The sequence below is a fragment of the Chanodichthys erythropterus genome, chromosome 17 (genome assembly GCF_024489055.1).
Source record: "Chanodichthys erythropterus isolate Z2021 chromosome 17, ASM2448905v1, whole genome shotgun sequence".
In the NCBI taxonomy this organism is placed as follows: Eukaryota; Metazoa; Chordata; class Actinopteri; order Cypriniformes; family Xenocyprididae; genus Chanodichthys; species Chanodichthys erythropterus.
The window spans coordinates 24,652,262-24,670,803 of record NC_090237.1 but is presented as its reverse complement, the minus strand read 5'-3'; the positions used below and the strand labels follow the sequence as shown (position 1 = coordinate 24,670,803).

Here is an 18,542-nt window from a genome sequence, read left to right as displayed (position 1 = left end):
TTTGAAGCAAATCCAAGTGTTTGCTTTATAATATATATATATATATAATTTTTTTTCCTGTGTAGATTCTGTATTCATAAAAGAAAATTGTCAGATTGTAAACCTATTTTTTAATATATATTCTTAAGAGATTTTCATTTAACAAAAACATGTACAATTTGCACAGCCTTTCTCCACTGAAGTTGTTCAAAGCGTTTCTAAGGGTATTGATTTTTAGAATGCAGCTGTCTCGTGAATGTGAACATGGTTTGTGTAACATTAACATTAGCAACACATTATTAGCTGTTTGATAACGTAGTCAGGCAAAAGGCTAATCATATTAATTACCGTTATGTTTTCGACGTTGTAAAAAGTGATACCATTGTGCAGCGTTTACCTCAGTAAGTTGAGATTGTGCAAGAGAGTGGAGGCGGGGCTAACAAGCATATTCATAGATATGCGCATACTAAATGAGGCAAGGGTGTAGAGTTACATTCAAGCTATTTTAAGGCATGAATTTTTTTTTTTTTTTTTTTTTTTTTTTTTTTCACAGGAAAAAGCATTTAAATGTCATTTTGGTGACCAAAGAATAGATAAGGGATAGAATTACTGACTACAGGGGGACTTTAATTTTTTCCTTTAACTATCGCTGTTATTTTCTATAAGTATTGCTGTTTTCAGTGTTAGTGTTTGGGTGAATCATTCGCTCAAGTGATTCATTTAAAACACTGGTTCATTAATTTAAGGGTTAGTTCACTCAAAAATGTTTTTTTTTTTTTTTTTTCATTGATTACTCACCTTCATGTGGTTCCACACCTGTAAGGCCTTCGCTCATCTTCAGAACACAAATTAAGATATTTTTGATGAAATCTGAGAGCTCCATAGACAACACTATGCGAAAAACATAGGAGACTGACAGGATAGAGAAGAAATTGTTCGATAAAGTCGTTATTTTTGTTTCATTTTTGCACACAAAAAGTATTCTCATCACTTTATAAAATTAAGGTTAAACCACTGTAGTCACGTGGACTATTTCAACAATAGCTTTTGTACCTTTCTGGACCTTGACAGTGATAATTAAAGTGCTGTCTATGGTGGATTCAGAGAGCTCTCGGATTTCATCAAAAATATCTTAATTTGTGTTCCGAAGATGAACAAAGGTATTATAGGTTTGGAACGACATGAGGGTGAGTAATTAATGACAGAATTTGAAAATGACAAAAATGGCTATCTATCAGAGAGTCAGTGAATCATTCATTCATCCAATTTGTTCTGTGTCATTGAGCAAAACTCATTTGTTCGGATGTTCTTTTTTTTTCTTCTTCTTCTTCTTTTTTTTCATTCTACTGCCCTGCGTCTGGCATTCAAAAATGCAAAAATGGATTCTGTGTGAACTGGCCTTAATTTTTTTTTTTTTTTGTGGATTTGTTTGGAACTATTTCATTGTTTTTATCACAGTACAGTAAAATTACACACAATCCGCATTACTTCTTGAGTCCTATTGCTTAAATAAAACCTGTTGCTCTTGAAAAGGACTGCTGTAATAGTTTTAATGGGCCTTAAATAAATTGTTAAAAGTTTACAGTATACGCGTCCACAATCTCCCTGTGGGAAGACAACTCTCTTGAGCTGGACCACCCTGGGTGAGGAAACTCACGTCATGGCACTTTTGGCACGGACTAAATCCGGCTCTATATGTTGACCGCAGGGTTTAACATATCACTGGACCCCCGTCCAATCCTGCGGAAACCACCACCAAAGTAAAAGCATATGCTTTAGGGGAAAGAGGGGGTGAAGAAATGTAAACGGTGTCATCGAGCACCCTTCGGTTTATCGTTCACTGTAATACCGCGTGCTTGTCTAATCCCCTTATTAAGAAGAGAACGAAAATTTTGGGCTTTCCTCTGAATTGCTGTACACAGCCGACATACTGCTGTCAAACCAAATCAAAATCATCATATATGCTGTGTTAGGGAAAACTCAGAAATCTTCAAAGTGTACATGCATGGATTTCTCCCACGGCTGCATGGTACATTGACTACTCACAGGCAGCTTTGGATGTTCTAATCTTAAATGGTAATCGTCTAGTTGCCTCGGTGGGATTTACATTTTTTTTCACGCTGTAATCTTGCATTTACAATGTCATTTACGTGACTTTGGCCTAAACGCCGCTTGACATCTCTGTCTGGCTCTCGAAGTATAAGACTGACAACAGACAAGCCCCAGACACAGCGCTTTGCTTTTCATACCCCGGCGAGTGATGAACTTTTGGCATGCCGCTCATGTATGCAAACAGGCTTTGTTTCCTACACACACACAAGCGCGCACATTCTTGATTGATGTTAAACTGAGAACGAGCACTCGTGTTGCTGTCAGAGCTCGGTTAAGTCCCTTGAGCCTCCTGATTTCTTGACATTTGTAGATATAATATTCACGCAACAAGGAGCAGCTTTTGTGATGTGATCCTGCTGTAACACTTTAATCTGTTTAGACTGCCTCAATATTATGGCAGAGTGGAGAGAGGCCCATTCAATGCAATCCATAGCTTGGGGCAAACACCTCGGTAGGATCTGAAGATTATTTTTTTAATGGAATGGCTGCCTGGTGTTAAAGTGAGAATGTTGGCTTCTCTATTTATAATTTTCTTGCTTTTCGTTTTTCTTAGTGGGCGAATAATAAAGTTGTTATTAAAATATCTATATAAAAATATCTTAAAGGGACAGTTCACCCCAAAAAATTTCACCCTCATTTTTTTTTTTTTTTTTTTTTTTTTTTGGTACATATATTGTACAAAATACCCATGGTTTGTATGTATATATATATATATATATATATATATATATATATATATATATATATATATATATATATATATATATATATTTATATATATAATGGAACACTTTATTTTATAATCATTATAATGACAGTTTATAGTGACTGCAATGATAAAATGTCAAAAAAAAAAAAAAAAATCATGAAAGCACTACATAATAGTTTTGTGTAAAGTAGCATTGTCATTCACTGAAAATCTTCCCATCCATTGCAGCTCTTAAAGTTGGCATGAAATGGAAATTAATCATCTAATTTCTAAATGCCCCTTTTTTTGTCGATAATTCATTTTTTTTTTTTTTTTTTTTTTTTTTTTTTTTACTTGACCTTGTAATTTTTAATCGAAATGTCATAACCCAGGTTTCCGGTGAAACAACAGACATTTGATACATTTAGATCTGCCTTAGACCAATCTACAAACTATGGATTTTTATTATTTTTTTTTTTTTTCAATAAAGATTTGTCGCTACTTTCATTACATTTCATTGCACAATATGCATTTTCAAACTGTTGTGGTTTAGTTATGACGTCAGAAACAATGGCGTTGGTTGTTGACATTTTGTCACATTTCTTAGCATAGACGTCACTGAGATTCCATAGATGCAGACCATGGAAACGGTATTCCCTGGTGGGTGTGGCCTCTTTCAGCAGGATAATACGCCCTGCTACAAAGCAAAAAGTGATTCAGGAATGGTTTGAGGAGCACAACAAAGAGTTTGAGGTGTTGACTTGGCCTCCAAATTCCCCAGATCTCAATCCAATGGAGCATCTGTGGGATGTGCTGAACAAACAAGTCCAATCCATGAAGGCTCCACCTCAAAGGACTTAAAGGATCTGCTGCTAACATCTTGGTGCAGATACCACAGCACACCTTCAGGGGTCTAGTGGAGTCCATGCCTCGACGGGTCAGGGCTGTTTTGGCAGCAAAAGTGAGACCAACACAATATTAGAAAGGTGGTCATAATGTTATGCCTGATCAGTGTATATTATATCATTATATCCTTTTTCATCTACAAATTTTGCACAAATCAATTAATTTTTGTAAAATATTCCAGCAGATAGTTCTTTAACCTCTGTTTGTAAGATAGAACATTGACTAATGATTCATGTCATAGTTTATGATGGGAATTAATATATGGCTCAAAGTGGATGGTGTATTTCCCCATGAGTAGCTGGTAATGAAGACAAACCACATGTGGAATTTGGTGATTGTCCCATACCGTGCTGTCATCTATCCCCCAATTATACCAATCATCACTCTCTAAATCCTCTTTGGAGTAAATTAGCTGCAGTATTATTCGGTGCTAGCCTGCTTTTCCTTTCTGTGCTTTTTCCTTTCCCTCTCTCTCACCCTGTTTTAAAGCCTTTGAAACATCTCCAGCCCGAGCGTGCTCGAAACGTTCTGCACTTAGTAACCTGATGCTGGTCCCTGCCTTTAATGGTTTGCATTAGCTGCAAGCAATAAAATTAGCCCAGGTCCCTGCTAATGTTGGAATAATCATTTACAAAGATGGTTACCACATGCTGTAGCCGTTTCGCTCTCATTCCCTGTGCTCCCCTTTTTTCTCGGCCTCTCATTTTTTCTTTTATACGGCCTCTAATTCGCTGTTATTAATAATGAATAAAAACGCAATTTTCTGCAGCTTGCTCCAGGGCCCTGGGAATCATTTCAATGAATATTTCAGCACGTTATTTTAATCACAGCTGCACATATGCAGAGGGAGGGGGTCTCCGTTTTATTGGCCTGGGGTGTGGCTATGGTAAGACCCTAGCATCATTAAAACCCCTCTCCGGCTGCATAGAGGGTCCTACATCTGATTTACAAGACTTGTTAAAAAACACAGTAAAAAGGAAGCAAGCTGCGCCATTTATACTTGTAATTTGATACAGTATTTGTTAATGGGAATTGCTGTTATTTATTTGTGTGCTGGATAGCCACGGCTGCTGTTTTATGCCCGAGGGGTTCTCGTGGAAAAGCGTGTCTGGGTTTCTGGAGCTTTAATGAACTTCATGAATTAGCTATATTTTACCAGATATCATTTGATTCTCCCTTATGTGCAACCTTTGGTTTGGATGCCCTCCAAAATGCAATTCTCCATAGTGTTGTATGTAGAATATTACGCTACTATTAAAATTGAAGTGCTTTGTGTGTGTGTAAGACCATTTCTGCTAAAAACAAATCATGCTTTGATTCATCCTAATTATAAAATAAGTCAGAATTATGACATACAGTAACCTTAATTTTGACAAAAAGTTGAATTGACATGTCGAAACAATTGACTTTTAATCTCATAATCATGACCTAGTATTTCGTAATTTCACCCTTTTGTCATAATTATGACTTAAGTTTCAAATTTTTATCTCATAATTATAACTTAGTATCTCATAATTTTGACAGTTTGTCATTTTTATGCCATTATGCCATATGACCAAAGCATGTTTTTTTTTCTAATGTGATTGACATAATATGTTTGATGTGTCTATGTTGTGTGTGTGTATATATATATATATATATATATATATATATATATATATATATATATATATATATATATATACAGCTATGGAAAAAATTAAGAGACCACTCCAAGTTCAGAAATCAATGTTAAGTGGTCTCTTAATTTTTTCCATAGCTATATATATATGTCTCGGGTCCAATTCTCACTATGAACTAGCTGTTTATTAGCATTCATATTACTAGGATATTGGCTGTGCTAATAAACTAGCTGTTTATCAGCACATATTAATGACTTATTCTCCGTGACCATAATCTACATCCCTTAATCCTACCCAATACCTACACTTAACAACTAACTATTAATAAGCAGTATTTAGGAGTTTATTGAGGCAAAAATCATAGTAAATATTTAGTAGTGAGAACTGGACCCTAAACTAAAGTGTGACTATATATAAACTATATATAAATATATCTAAATTTTTGTCATTTCCAACTTGTTTTTTTCTGATTCCTAACAGGAGTTCCTGTCTTTTCCCCTTTTCCAGTCAGCTGCATGACTTCTGGCGTCTGGATTACTGGGAGGATGACCTCCGGAGGAGGCGGAGATTCATCCGAAACCCTTTTGGCTCCACCCACTTGGATATTACGTGCAAATCACTGGAGGACTACGGTCAGTAATTCTGCCAACAGCCAATCAAAAATGTTGCTGGACTCTGTCAGTCTAGCTCATTATCCCCAAATTGCGTTCATTTAATACAATGACATCATTGTTCACCAAATGGGATACACATATGCGAATTAGAAAGCTTCCAATCAACTCTTGGACGCAACTAATATTCTCGGAGCTGAGAAACAGTTTGTTGTCAGCTTTATAGGTTGTATATTTATGGGCCTTGTCAATTGAACATGGCAAGAGGGCTTTATGGCAGGTTTTTATATCCTAATGGCACACATTGTTGAGAGGAAAATTGTGCGCCATGTTTTTTTACCGTTTCTACCTTTTGCACTCAAACATTTTTCCTCATTGACCCGTTTGATCTTGCAGTGTTGCCCACCGCACGGCTGTCGATTTGGCTCTGTGTCTCGCAACAGAGGCTTTAAAAGAGAAACGGTTCAATACTATTAACCACTGCGGGCGCTTCTCCTCCAGGCATTAAATTGAAGATACGAGGGGGAGTGTATTAACAGAACAAGGGCAAATCTATTGATTCTCAAGTACAATGGGGCGACTTCTCCCCTGTGCACAGAATAGTTACTGTAACTATTTCCATTACACATGGGGAAAGCTACTAGGGCAAAGGCAAGTGAAATAGGCTCATTTAAAAAAAAAAAAAAAAATTGCTGTTAGCTCATACTTAAAGGTAGAGGCATATGGGAGTGTTATTTGACAGCTTGTTTTGCTACAATGTTTTGCTACAATGGCCACCTGGGGTGAAAATAGATTGCACTTTTTTGTTATGTAATGAAAACTATACTTTTTGTTTATGGACATTACGTCTTGATTTTGCCCTAAACACTGAATATTAACCATTGAATTGTGACAAACCCTTCATCTTACGATATTTTTGATGAAATCCGAGACCTCTCAGACCCCTCCATGGACAGCAATTTAATTACCACTTTCAAGGCCCAAAAAGGTACTAAAGACTTTGTTTAAATAGTCCACATGACTACAGTGGTGACGCTGTACAGTTGAGCAGCACGACACATCAGTTTGATGCTGAAGCAGGAGCCGGCAAATAAAAACCCTCCGCTCTGACGTAGAACCTGAAAGCGCTGCATTGCATCTAAAACGTAAACAGGTTAGGAGAATAGCAGGGAAGAGAAGAAATTATTTAATAAACTCATTATTTTTGATTTTCATATATTTATTCTTAGCGCTTCATAAAATTACGTTTGAACCACTGAAGTCATGTGGACTATTTGTCTTTAGTACCTTTCTGGGCCTTAAAATGGTAACTAAATTGCAGTCAATGGAGGGGTCAGAGAGCTCTCGGATTTCATCAAAAATATCTTCATTTGTGTTCCAAAGATGAACGAAGGCCTTATGGGTGTAGAACGACATGAGGGTTAGTAATTAATGACAGAATTTTCATTTTTGGGTGAACTAACCCTTTAAAGTGTGTTCTGTGACTTGTTATGCAGTAATATTGTGTCTATCTACATGTCTGGCCTTTTGTGCCCAACTGTTTTGAGGCCATGTCAGATGGTCCGTGTGTCAGAGCCAGAACACACACATGCACACTCGTACATACACATGCCAGCTGTTCCTTGACCTGCAGGTGGCCCCTGCACATGTCACAGCATAGACATTTTTTTCCCCCCAATTCAGTTTGCCTCCATATCTAAATTCACACTGTCTTTCAAACATATTACACATGCATTTCTTCGGAAGCTCACACCACTGCAGTATTCCTCTGGCCCAGCTCCCTTTTCTGCCTGTCCTTGGTAAGTTGTCAGTGTGTCTCTGTGGACTCACGGTCTAGTGTAGGGGCCGCTGTGATTGAGGACTTGTTGAGGTCCCCAGGCTTCTCCAAGTCTTTAATGAGTGGAATAATGCATAAGATTGTCATGTGAAAGGGATTGCCTGTAGTCAGATGTTGCCGCACAATGCCATAGAAGGAGACTGAGGGAGAGCAAAGAGAAGCTTCTCTAGATGGGTTTTATGCAAAAGGAAGGACATTTTTCTGAAACAAGCACTCTTCCGCTTTTATTCTATACAAATTATTAAATATTATTCCATTGTATCTAACAGCACTCAATTTTATTTATTAGAAGATCCCTTAACTGTAATGAAAGCTATATTTAACACTCTACATAAGTGTGGTGAGGCTGTATCGGACCGTTTGTAGAAAGTGGTTCTGTGGTTTGCTGAACTGGCAGTAGTAGAGGTTTACAGCTGCTTTTGTGACCAGGGGTTGAGGTAACGTAGGTGATTTAAATGAATTAACTGTTAAGGGTGCATATAAGTTTCCATTATTTTTGCCAGAAAGCAAACAGATTGAAAAATGATTGCTCTCAAATGTCAGAACACTGGCAGTTGACAGCAGTCACTGCATACAGGGCTTGTTTTTATTCACATTGACATATTTTCATAGCGCTTGTCTATGTTAGAACGTACGCTGCGTTTTAGCAATATTTCAAATCTCTTCTTGTGAGAAATGACATGGGTAGACATGAAATATGTCTCAGGTTCATTCGAAAAATATTCTAACTACCTTAGAAATAACATCATTATATTTGATTCATGGTAATTTAATGTATTTTCTGTGGATGTAATACAATCTTCAATCACTGAAAATAGAAGAACGGCCTGAATTTAATGGGACCTCAAATGGCGGACCATGTTGTATTAGCATTTGATAAACTGTACTGCTCTGTGCCTCATTCCCAGGTACCTTTGCATGTTTGTGGGAACCTTTGCTTTAAAACAGCTCGGTTTAGCCTATTAGTCTTGCTGACAAAATAGTGAGTGTGTTTCATGCTGGACTTTGTTACCTTCCCCCTTATTCACGAGCGGCTGAGTATATTGTTAGCTGATTGGAATTGGGCAAGCATGAAATGGAAGTCAGGTTAATATTGATCCTGCTCTTTAACAGCCTGTTCTACCTCCGGGTGTCCTTGCAGTCTCATTTTCAGGTGAGCGGCTCTGCCTGACCCATTGAACCCCTCTGGACAGAGATCTTTATTGCTTGTTATAAGAGAAAGAGTGAAAGAGAGGAAAGGCAGAAGTAAGGGTGTGTGATGATTCAATACAAGTTAAGCTCAATCGAAAACACTTAATGTTGATTACCACAAAAAAATAAATATCGACTTGTGCCTCTTTTGATTATGAAAAGCAAAACTGTAGGTTACAGCGAGAAGCTTCGTATGGAAGTGAATGAGGCCAATTTGTAAACGTTAAAGGGAAAGTTCACCAAAAATGTAATTTACTCACCCTCAAGCCTTCCTCCTAGGTGTACATGACTATCTTCTTTCAGACGAACATAATTGGAGATATATTTAAAAATATCTGGGCTCTCCCAAGCTTTATAATGATTGTGAGCTTTATAATGATTGTGAACGTTTTGAAGCCCCCTAAAAATGCATCCATCCATCATAAATATAATCCATACGGCTCCAGGGGGTTAATAAAGGCCTTCTGAAGTGAAACGATGGGTTTTTGTAAGAAAAAATATCCGTATTGAAAACTTTCTTAACTGTAATAGCTAGCTTTCGCCGACTGTATGCATCGATTGATGCATTTTTGGGGGGCTTCAAAACACGCCCCCCGTTCACTACCATTATAAAGCTTGTGAGAGCCAGGGTATTTTTAAATATATCTCCGATTGCGTTCATCTGAAAGAAGAGTCATATACACCTAGGATGCTTGAGGGTGAGTAAATCATGGGATAATTTCTATTTTGAAGATGGAAAACAGGAATGACGATTCGACCTGATGTGATCATTAAGTCTTAACCAGCACCACACCACAAATATGCCACTGTTGATTGAGCTTAAGTTGTATTGAACCTGGAATATTCGTTTAATTAGCATGTGAAAGCCTAATCAAATTAACCCAAATATTTAAATGGACAGGCGTTCTAAATTCTGTGCATACAGATTCCATGTGGGCCTCGTAATCAGCCATATTGGGCATGTATGTGTGATACAAAATGCTTCTCATATGAGTAAAACCATAACAAAAACTTTGCATGGGTCTCCGGTTTCACTTTACGAAGTTGGGTTTCTTTTTCCAGAGCTGACTGCAGAATTCCTGGCATTTGATCGATGAGCACAGCAAGCCCACTTTGCCACATTGTTTGTGTGTGAATGCACTTATGGCACATGTGCAACATTTTGTTTGAGTTATTATATATCATTCAACTGCAGAGACATACATCTACATGTCCCACAATCCCTTTTTCCATCTTAGTACATTGTATATTTTTACAAAGGCATCGCATCTGTCAATCCCAAAATGTGTATATATATATATATATATATATATATATATATATATATATATATATATATATATATATATATATATATATATATATATAATGTGTATTTTTTTATTTTTTTTCCCCTATTTTTTGTGCGCATGTCTCAAGTGGGGCAATAAAAGTGCAAGGCCAGTACGCTACAGCTCCTGCCATACATAAAACATGGTCTGAGCAACAAATGAAGGCCTATTTGAAGTTTTTTTAGCTTGGCTGAAAAGAGAAAAGAACAGTAAAACTACCAAGCACTTAAATATTTCCACCTTGAGAGCTGCTTTCACAAATTGTAAAATTCCTTTTGCCACAAACTATGCACCAGATTTTTTTGTTTGATGTGACTTTTGAAAGAAAAAGGGCAAGTAAAGAGATCATTGTGTTGAAGAAGTCACATAGTGATGGAATGACAGAATTGAATTGCAAAGTAGAGTCTTTTTTTTTTTTTTTCATTCCTTTTTCAAAGCCTTCAAAACTCAGTTCTCCTTGGCGTTTATCAAGTAACAGTTTTCCTCCAATGAAGGAGCTATTTCGAGCCCACTTCAAATGTTTGGTTTTCATCATATCATGTTAGTCATTGGATATAAGTTCAGAGCTACATCTACTTCAGCACATTTTGATTTGTTTGTTATTCTACACATATGTCAGTCAGTCACTGACAATTCCCCGTCCCCCAGCTGTATGGATCAGATCCAAGCTTTTAGCGAAGAACATCATTCAAGTCCCACAACGACTGGCAGACCAGCCATCACCTGGTCTTTCTCAACCCTGCTGCGTCATGCCAAATTTGTGCCCTGGGTAACATAAACCCTCTGATGGCAGAGCGGGTAAGCCGTGCTGGGCTTGAATAGCCTCACTGTTGGCCGTGATGGCTCACAGGAGTCCAGTGAGCGCGCTTCAGGGGTGCCGATAAACGAGGTGGTTGACAATACATGCGAGGGGTTCTTTTGAGTCACTGGGGAGGTCTGAGTTGTAGCGATCTCGAGTTCCCATCAAGCCTCATTCCTAAGACTGACAAATGATCGTCTATGTTACTAGAGAGCTCTTATATGTGACCATGCAGGCTTTCTATCAAAGGCTTGCCATTCAAGAGAAAAAACAGGAAGCTTCTGTACCGGTGTCATTGCTCAAAATAGCAGCATGAATCATTGTATTCCAGGACCTAGTGAGTTGCTTTCGTAAGCAGCATTCATGGCACTCCCGACCAAAAGGTAGGAACATAATTATAGCTTCCTATAGTTCCTAAGGTAAATTGACTTTTTGTGGCAGCACTGTTTTCTTCAAACAGATGATTACAGAATACACTAGTGTGTTTGGTTAAAAAATAAAATAAAATAAAAAAGTCCAATTTTAGAGAGAAACGTGAATATACATATATAATTATAATATAAATATAATTTGTTCAATAATAAAAAAAGACCTTTTAAAAGGGTGGTTGATTTTGATTTCACTATTTTAACTTTAGTTAGTGTGTAATGTTGCTGTTAGAGCATAACAACATCTGCAAAGTTACGACGCTCATAGTTCAATGCAATGCATTAGATATTTCTTTTAAAGAATTTGCTGTTTAAGGACTACAACAAACGGCTGGTATGGACTACAACAAGCTACTTACAGGGTTAGTGATGTCACTAAAATGTACTTAAACCCTGCCCCCGAGAACACGCAATAAAGGGGGTGAGGCCATGTTGGGCTGCTTTACAAAAGAGGAAGTGTTGTTGTAGTAGACCGTTGTTAACATGCCATCATTTTACACCAGACTGCTTCACAAACGAGGGTCAATTCAACCATGAATTTTCAAAAAAATTAAAATGACGGCACATGCTAGTCGATGAGTTGAATCAACTCCACAGCAACTTCATAAATTTATCCACTAACCATTCAGAAATGTCCAGTTTGCCTTCTAAAAGTAATAAGTTCTTCCTAAGTCTCTCCATCAGTGTCCGACTCCGGTTTGAACAATGTAAGCCAGAACACGTTGAGATTCTCCAGCTTTGTTATTGTTGAGCAACCGAAGCGCAAGCTGTTAAAGGAGCTGCTGGAAAGGGCGCTGGGAGCAGCAGCTCATTTGCATTTCAAGGGACACACACAAAAATGGCGTGTTTTTGCTCTCACCCAAATAGCTGCAAATTTGACAAGCTATCATAAATGATCCGTGGGGTATTTTGAGCTGAAATTTCACAGATACATTCTGGGGACACCAAAGACTTCTGGTGTTTACATCTTGTAAAAGGGGCATAATAGGTTCCCTTTAACCCAGTATTATTGTGTGTTACATATTTTTTTATGTTTGTTAAAGTACCACAGTTGTTGTATGATGCACAGAGTCGCTACCTATGTAGAATAAAGTTGGAAAAGGATCATTAGCCACTTTTCCACTGTCGAGCCAGTGCGAGCCAGGGCTAACAGTGTGCCGGGCTGGGCCTATGGCCACAGACCTTAGGCACCGAGGCCAAAATCAAGTTGCGTTTCCACTGTCGGTCCGCTAGCTCCACAGCGCTGATCTAAAAAACGTCCTTGAACACACCTCCCTTGATAAAACGTCAAACACCCAACCCATTTCAGCGTGTAGACCATCACCTGACTACGATTAGCTCTGCCTTTCACCTCGACCGCGCCTTAAGCCCCAGCTGGCCTGCTTTGGACCAAGGTTTTCGGCGGGCCGAAAAACTCGTGCCTTTGACACAGAGGAAGCACTGAAGAGGCACGATAAAGCCCTGGAAGTGACAGTGGAAACGCGACCGGCCCTGGCACGCACTAGCATGCCCGCCTAGCATGTGGAAACGCGGCTAATGAAAATGTGAAACAAATAATGAAAGAAATAGTTCTTCCAAAAGTGAAAATTCTGTCATTTACTCACCCTCAATAACTTGTATGACCTTGCTGACCGCAGAAGATATTTTTGAAGAATCAACTGTTTTGTTTTTTGTTTTTCCATACAATGAAAGTCAACGGGGTCCAATCGGGGTGGGCGAAATGACCAAATTCGTATTTCATGATTTGATAAATATTATTTCACTATAACAATGTATTTCACAATATAGTTGTTTTGTGATATTTAATCACATTTCTGTTAAAAATAAGGGGAAAATTTAAACAATAGGACAAATACAATATAACACAAATATGAATTAATCAAATTAAGTTTTTCTGGTACAATAGGTTTAAATTAGTACAGAAATGTAATAAACAAATTTAAAAATAAAATATTGCATAGTTTTCACTGTACAGATTAAATATAAATGTATTCCTATTAAAGCTTAAAAAAGTTATTCAGGCAAGAGCAGTAAGTTATTTTCTCTTTTGTTTGATTCACATATTATTAGCCTGCTGTCACTTTAAGAACAAACGCACGGATCCATTATACTGATACACATCCGGTTTACACCCAACTGTTTATTTTCACTTGAGACGTAACCGGCTGTGTTTACATGAATACTCCACATGATGGACATAATTACATGTGTATTCAACCATACAAGTGCACTAAGATGTGAAAGAGAACTGCGATGGCGTGCCGAGAGACGCGGCTTTCTGTGTGCGCACTTTGGCAGTGTGCCTTTCAGCACGAGCACCACATGGTTCCTTATCACAGAGTTCCTTTTCAGGTTATATTGCACTTATATAACACTTTTTAATATCAAGCACATCACGCTCTTTATATTCTCATTCATCACTCTGAACTGTCCATAGTGCTATATATTTACATACCGCGATATACATGATTTTATACCGTGATAACAATATATAACAACCAATGTTGTTTTTGACCCCCGCTGACTTTGAAACATGGATGTGAGTAAACATTGATTTTTATTTTGTCAGGTCCTGTCAGGTACTGTAGTCAGGATGGAGGAGAAGTAAAAGCAATTTGAATTGATTCTGACCGCACACAGAAAATACTGAAAAATGATCTGTGGAGACTGCATGATTTTGTGAACCCAAATAGCCTGGTGTTTGTGCTCTTGGCATAGATAGATGACCATAAAGAGCATACGTCGTTTAACATTAATCATTGCTATGATTAATATACAACCTTTTTCCTACCAGAATATTCATTTTTAGTGACATAAAACTGATTCAGTGTCAGCACACAATGATATATTAGCACCAGTGGGGCTACCAGAACTAGAAACTTCTACAAGTTATCAACAAATGATGAAATGCAGTGACCAAGTCTGCTGGGACTTTATGTATGTACAGATTTTGTTTGTTTTCCTTCTTGTGGCCTTCTTGTGTGAAACATCCCAAAGCTAAATACTTTTTTTAACTGCTAGACAAACTCTCTCCATTTGCTCAGGATCATTTTCTTGTCAAAATCCGTCTGGTTTATTTTGTCTGCGTAGCACCGAGGTCCTAAGCTTTATCTTGCCAGTCAAGACTGAAGCTCAGCCCCATCAGCTCTCCCTGCTTTAATGCAGGCGTAATGACGGTTTACAGAATTACGGTCTTAAGTTTCCCTCTGTCTGCTTTGATCCATGACCGCTCGCTGGCTCCGTGCCTCTAAATGTTACACGCTCCCTATTTCCGAAAAGCGGTCCCACTTCTTCCTTGGCTCTGATGAAAGCTCCTGAGATATGAGACAGAGCAGGAAGCCCGCTGTGTTATTTTTTCTTCTCTCTCTTTCTCTTGTTCTTTCTTCGTCTGTGTAGTGGTGTTGACAACATTCGAACGTGACCGCTTTGAGACAAGGTACATGAACCCCACGGGAGTGTAAGGAACATTTTAAACATTGCACTGAAAAGAAACATGTCAAAAGAGTGTCAGCCTCTTTCTATTTCTGATAAGCGTTTCTTATTTCCTTTTTTTCCACAGAATCTCTCTGTTCTAGAGTCTCAGGCAAATCTGACCTTATACAAGACAAATCCAGCGTGCAGTGACGTGTGTCAGGCCTGACGGCCATTTTTCTTTCTTTTCTAAAGTAATTAAAGCTGATGAATGAATCTTTTTTGTTCGATACAAAAGTGGATACACACTTTTTTTGCATAATTTTTCTTTTTCACTCTGATAAGGCTGCGTGATGAGCTTTGGTGGTATCTGCAGTCGCTTAATTGCACTGTCGGTTCAATCTCGTTCTTGTCTGGATATAGAGAGCAGATTGCATTATGCCTAATGGACTTCGAAATGTAGAACGTTCTGCACATGCTTTTTCGTGAGTCTCTTTAAGGCAATATTAAAGTGTCTTAAGGCTCCGATATATTTCAAGCAGAATTGAAGATTGAATCAGGCCAAAACAAAGTTTGTTTGGAGTTCGTTTCAGGAGTTCGAAACGGCTGTCCAAAGCGAACTTTACGGAAAAGTTTGCTCGGGTTTCGTACTACCATTGGTCCAAGGCAATTATGTAATAGGTAGGTGTGGTCTGAGGGCTCCGCCTTCTTTGACGTAGAAACCTTCTCCGGTTAATTTCTTCTGATCAGTCCGTTGAGGTTGAACATCTACGTTTAAAAACATAAACACACTGAAGAGCTGCTTTATAGTAGAAAATGAAATTATAATTCTAACCGAAAGTGACACTGTCACTCTTTTGTTTTTTTGTTTTTCTGTGTTTAATATGCTGTAAAGCTGCTTGCTTTATAGCAAACTATTGTATAAAGTGGTATATAAATAAAAGTGGCATGACTTTACTGGAGAGCTGAATTGCAGAGCTAGTGTAAACTTATACACATCACTATGATCAAATGCTTCCTTAAAGGGTTAGTTCGCCCAAAAATTACATTTCTGTCATTAATTACTCACCCTCATATCGTTCCACACCCGTAAGACCCGTAAGATTTATGCTGGTTGTTAAATTGCTCATATACCTCTCAGATTTGATCAAAAATATCTTAATTTGTGTTCTGAAGATGGTCTTGGAAGGACATGAGGGACAGAAATTTTTGGGTAAAATAACATTTTAACTGCTGTTTTTGTTCACTGATGTCATTTTTGTTGTGTTTATTTTGTTATTGAGAGGAAAGCGTGCCGCACATATTTACATATTCATCTAAACGCTGCTCCAAGCACTTCTTTACACCCCTAAGCGGAGAACGGAAAAGAACTTCGCCTCAAGTACATTGGGGCCTTCAAAGTCAGCATGAAACGGAAGTTGTCTTTTTTTTTATCTCTATTCTGACGCATATTCAAGTGAAACAGCTTCTCGAACAAGAAAAAATGTAGGGTGGGACTTGATTCCGGGATTGATTGGATTGTTGGCTCATTGTGGATTTCTATTGGTCGAACTCATATGAGTGACAGGTTGTCCCACCCTCACACCAGTAAAGATGTCACTGCAAGAGGGAGGGGATGTTATTTTGATGAAAGATTATGAGGGTGCAAAAAAATAAATAAATAAAAAATAATGATGTGCATGGATAAATCATTTACAATTAATACTGCAAAATTACATAAAAAATAAGAATTATCCATTTTGATTTCATGCTGACTTTTAAATTGTGTGTATTAAACAAATGAGTGAAACGTAATGGTTTAACTGCGTTTCCAGTCTGGATTTTGAAATAAAAAGTGTTATACAATTTTTATATCATTGCAGATATTCATGCCAGATGTAATTTGTTCCTATAGCAAAGTCTGCATTATTTGTCTTATTATTCTGAATATTCAAGACATCCCAGATATAATGCGTTAAAAATAATGCTCCAAGTTGCTACGTTGCTTGGCAACCATAATCTATTTATCTATTGTGGCTTATTGATATTCTGCGCTCTCAAGTCTCTCTAAGATTCGTTAAGATGCACAAGAACCTTGCCTAGAAAGCCCACAAGAAAAAAAAAAGAAAAAGTTTTTCAAAATAAAATAAACATCTACATACATATTATAAACAGTACAGTATAAAAGTATAATATACCATGAATATACCATATATATATATATATATACAAAAATATTGTAATTCTCAAATGTGCTTAAGTACAGATAGTGTCTGTTGTCATCCAGTCACCCTTGTCTCCTTGCAGGCCATGAGGAAGATGAGGCGCTGAGAGGGAGAAAGGGCTTCCGCGGCCAGGCGGTGGTCAGCCAAAACCCTGAGACAGAGCTGATGCTCGATGGGGACGATGACGCTGTCAGTCTACTACAGGAGAAAGAGGTGGATAACCTGGCAGGTGAGTGGATCTATACATAATAAAGAGTGCAATCTTTATGGTAGCGACTGCTTTCCATTCAGTATGCATAGTGAGTTAAGTCATACTTCAGCTCCTTGACATGACGCTTTCCTTCAGTCCTTCAATTTAGTAGTGTGGGTTTGGATTAATCATTAAATAAAACAAAAACAAACATTTTATACACAATTTGTTATATTAATGAGACTCCTAGGTTTACCTGCAAAGAGATGTCCTGCCATGAGCACTTCATTTGAAATGTTTGAATTAATTCCACATTTGGTAGCATGTATTTATTTATATATATAGCTTAAGCGTGGCATTTTGGCAGAATGACAGAATTTGACACAGAACAGATATATAAATATAACTTACTTGTCAATCTAGATGCAGACCAGTGTAGTGAGTGTGGTTACTTTGCGTTAGGACTGTGTTTATGTTTTTCTGGCAGTGTGTAGGGTTAAGTATTGCTCTGGACAGTGTTACTTTTTACTTCTGAATGTTTATTTATTTATTTTTTAAGGCTATAGTATAGCATTATTTTAAACATGCCTTTCTCTTCTTTTTTTTCTCTCACAGCAAGTTTCTGTCCCCGGGTTTTTATTTCCAGAGGCAGGTTTGACTATTTGAAGGGAGATTAACTTTTACTGCTTTTAGAATGAAATCAAATATGAATCTAACCAACAATCAGTAGGTAATCAAGATCAATATAGATGAGTTCATTATTTACTACAACCTTTCCAAAAATTTCATCTGCTGTTAATGGCAGTTATCAAATCAAATGTTATGATTAATCTTTGAAAGATGATGAATCTAATGATTTTTCCTTCGTAACTAAAATTGTCGGTTACACTTTTATTTTACAGTGCCGTAGTTACATTGTAATTACTCAAATAAGTACTGAGTACTATTAATTAACTGCATGTACTTACAATAGAGTTAGGGTTAGGGTTTGGTTTAGGGTTACACTGTGAAAATGTTTCTGTAGTTTTTACAAAATAATTTTGGCAGCTGTGGTTGCCAGAATAATTTTGTAAAAAAAAAAATAAAAAAATACAGAAAACAGAACAAACTGTAAATTTTACAGTATAAAACTGTAATTTAAGAAAATTTGAATGTAAAACAATAAATTCAACAAAGCACATTACCACTAAAATCTGTTTTGTACCTTTAACATATACTGACAACTACCATAAT

At 37.4% G+C, this 18,542-nt stretch overlaps 1 protein-coding gene across 1 annotated transcript in view; it reads left to right on the top strand.

The window, feature by feature from the left end:
* Nucleotides 1-18,542, top strand: part of nbeab (neurobeachin b) — a 377,709-nt gene that overhangs the window by 246,030 nt on the left and 113,137 nt on the right. Inside the window, exons 37-38 of the mRNA XM_067364674.1 lie at nucleotides 5,788-5,939; nucleotides 17,202-17,348. Coding sequence (XP_067220775.1) covers nucleotides 5,788-5,939; nucleotides 17,202-17,348 — 299 coding nt within the window. The remainder of the gene's footprint in view (nucleotides 1-5,787; nucleotides 5,940-17,201; nucleotides 17,349-18,542) is intronic.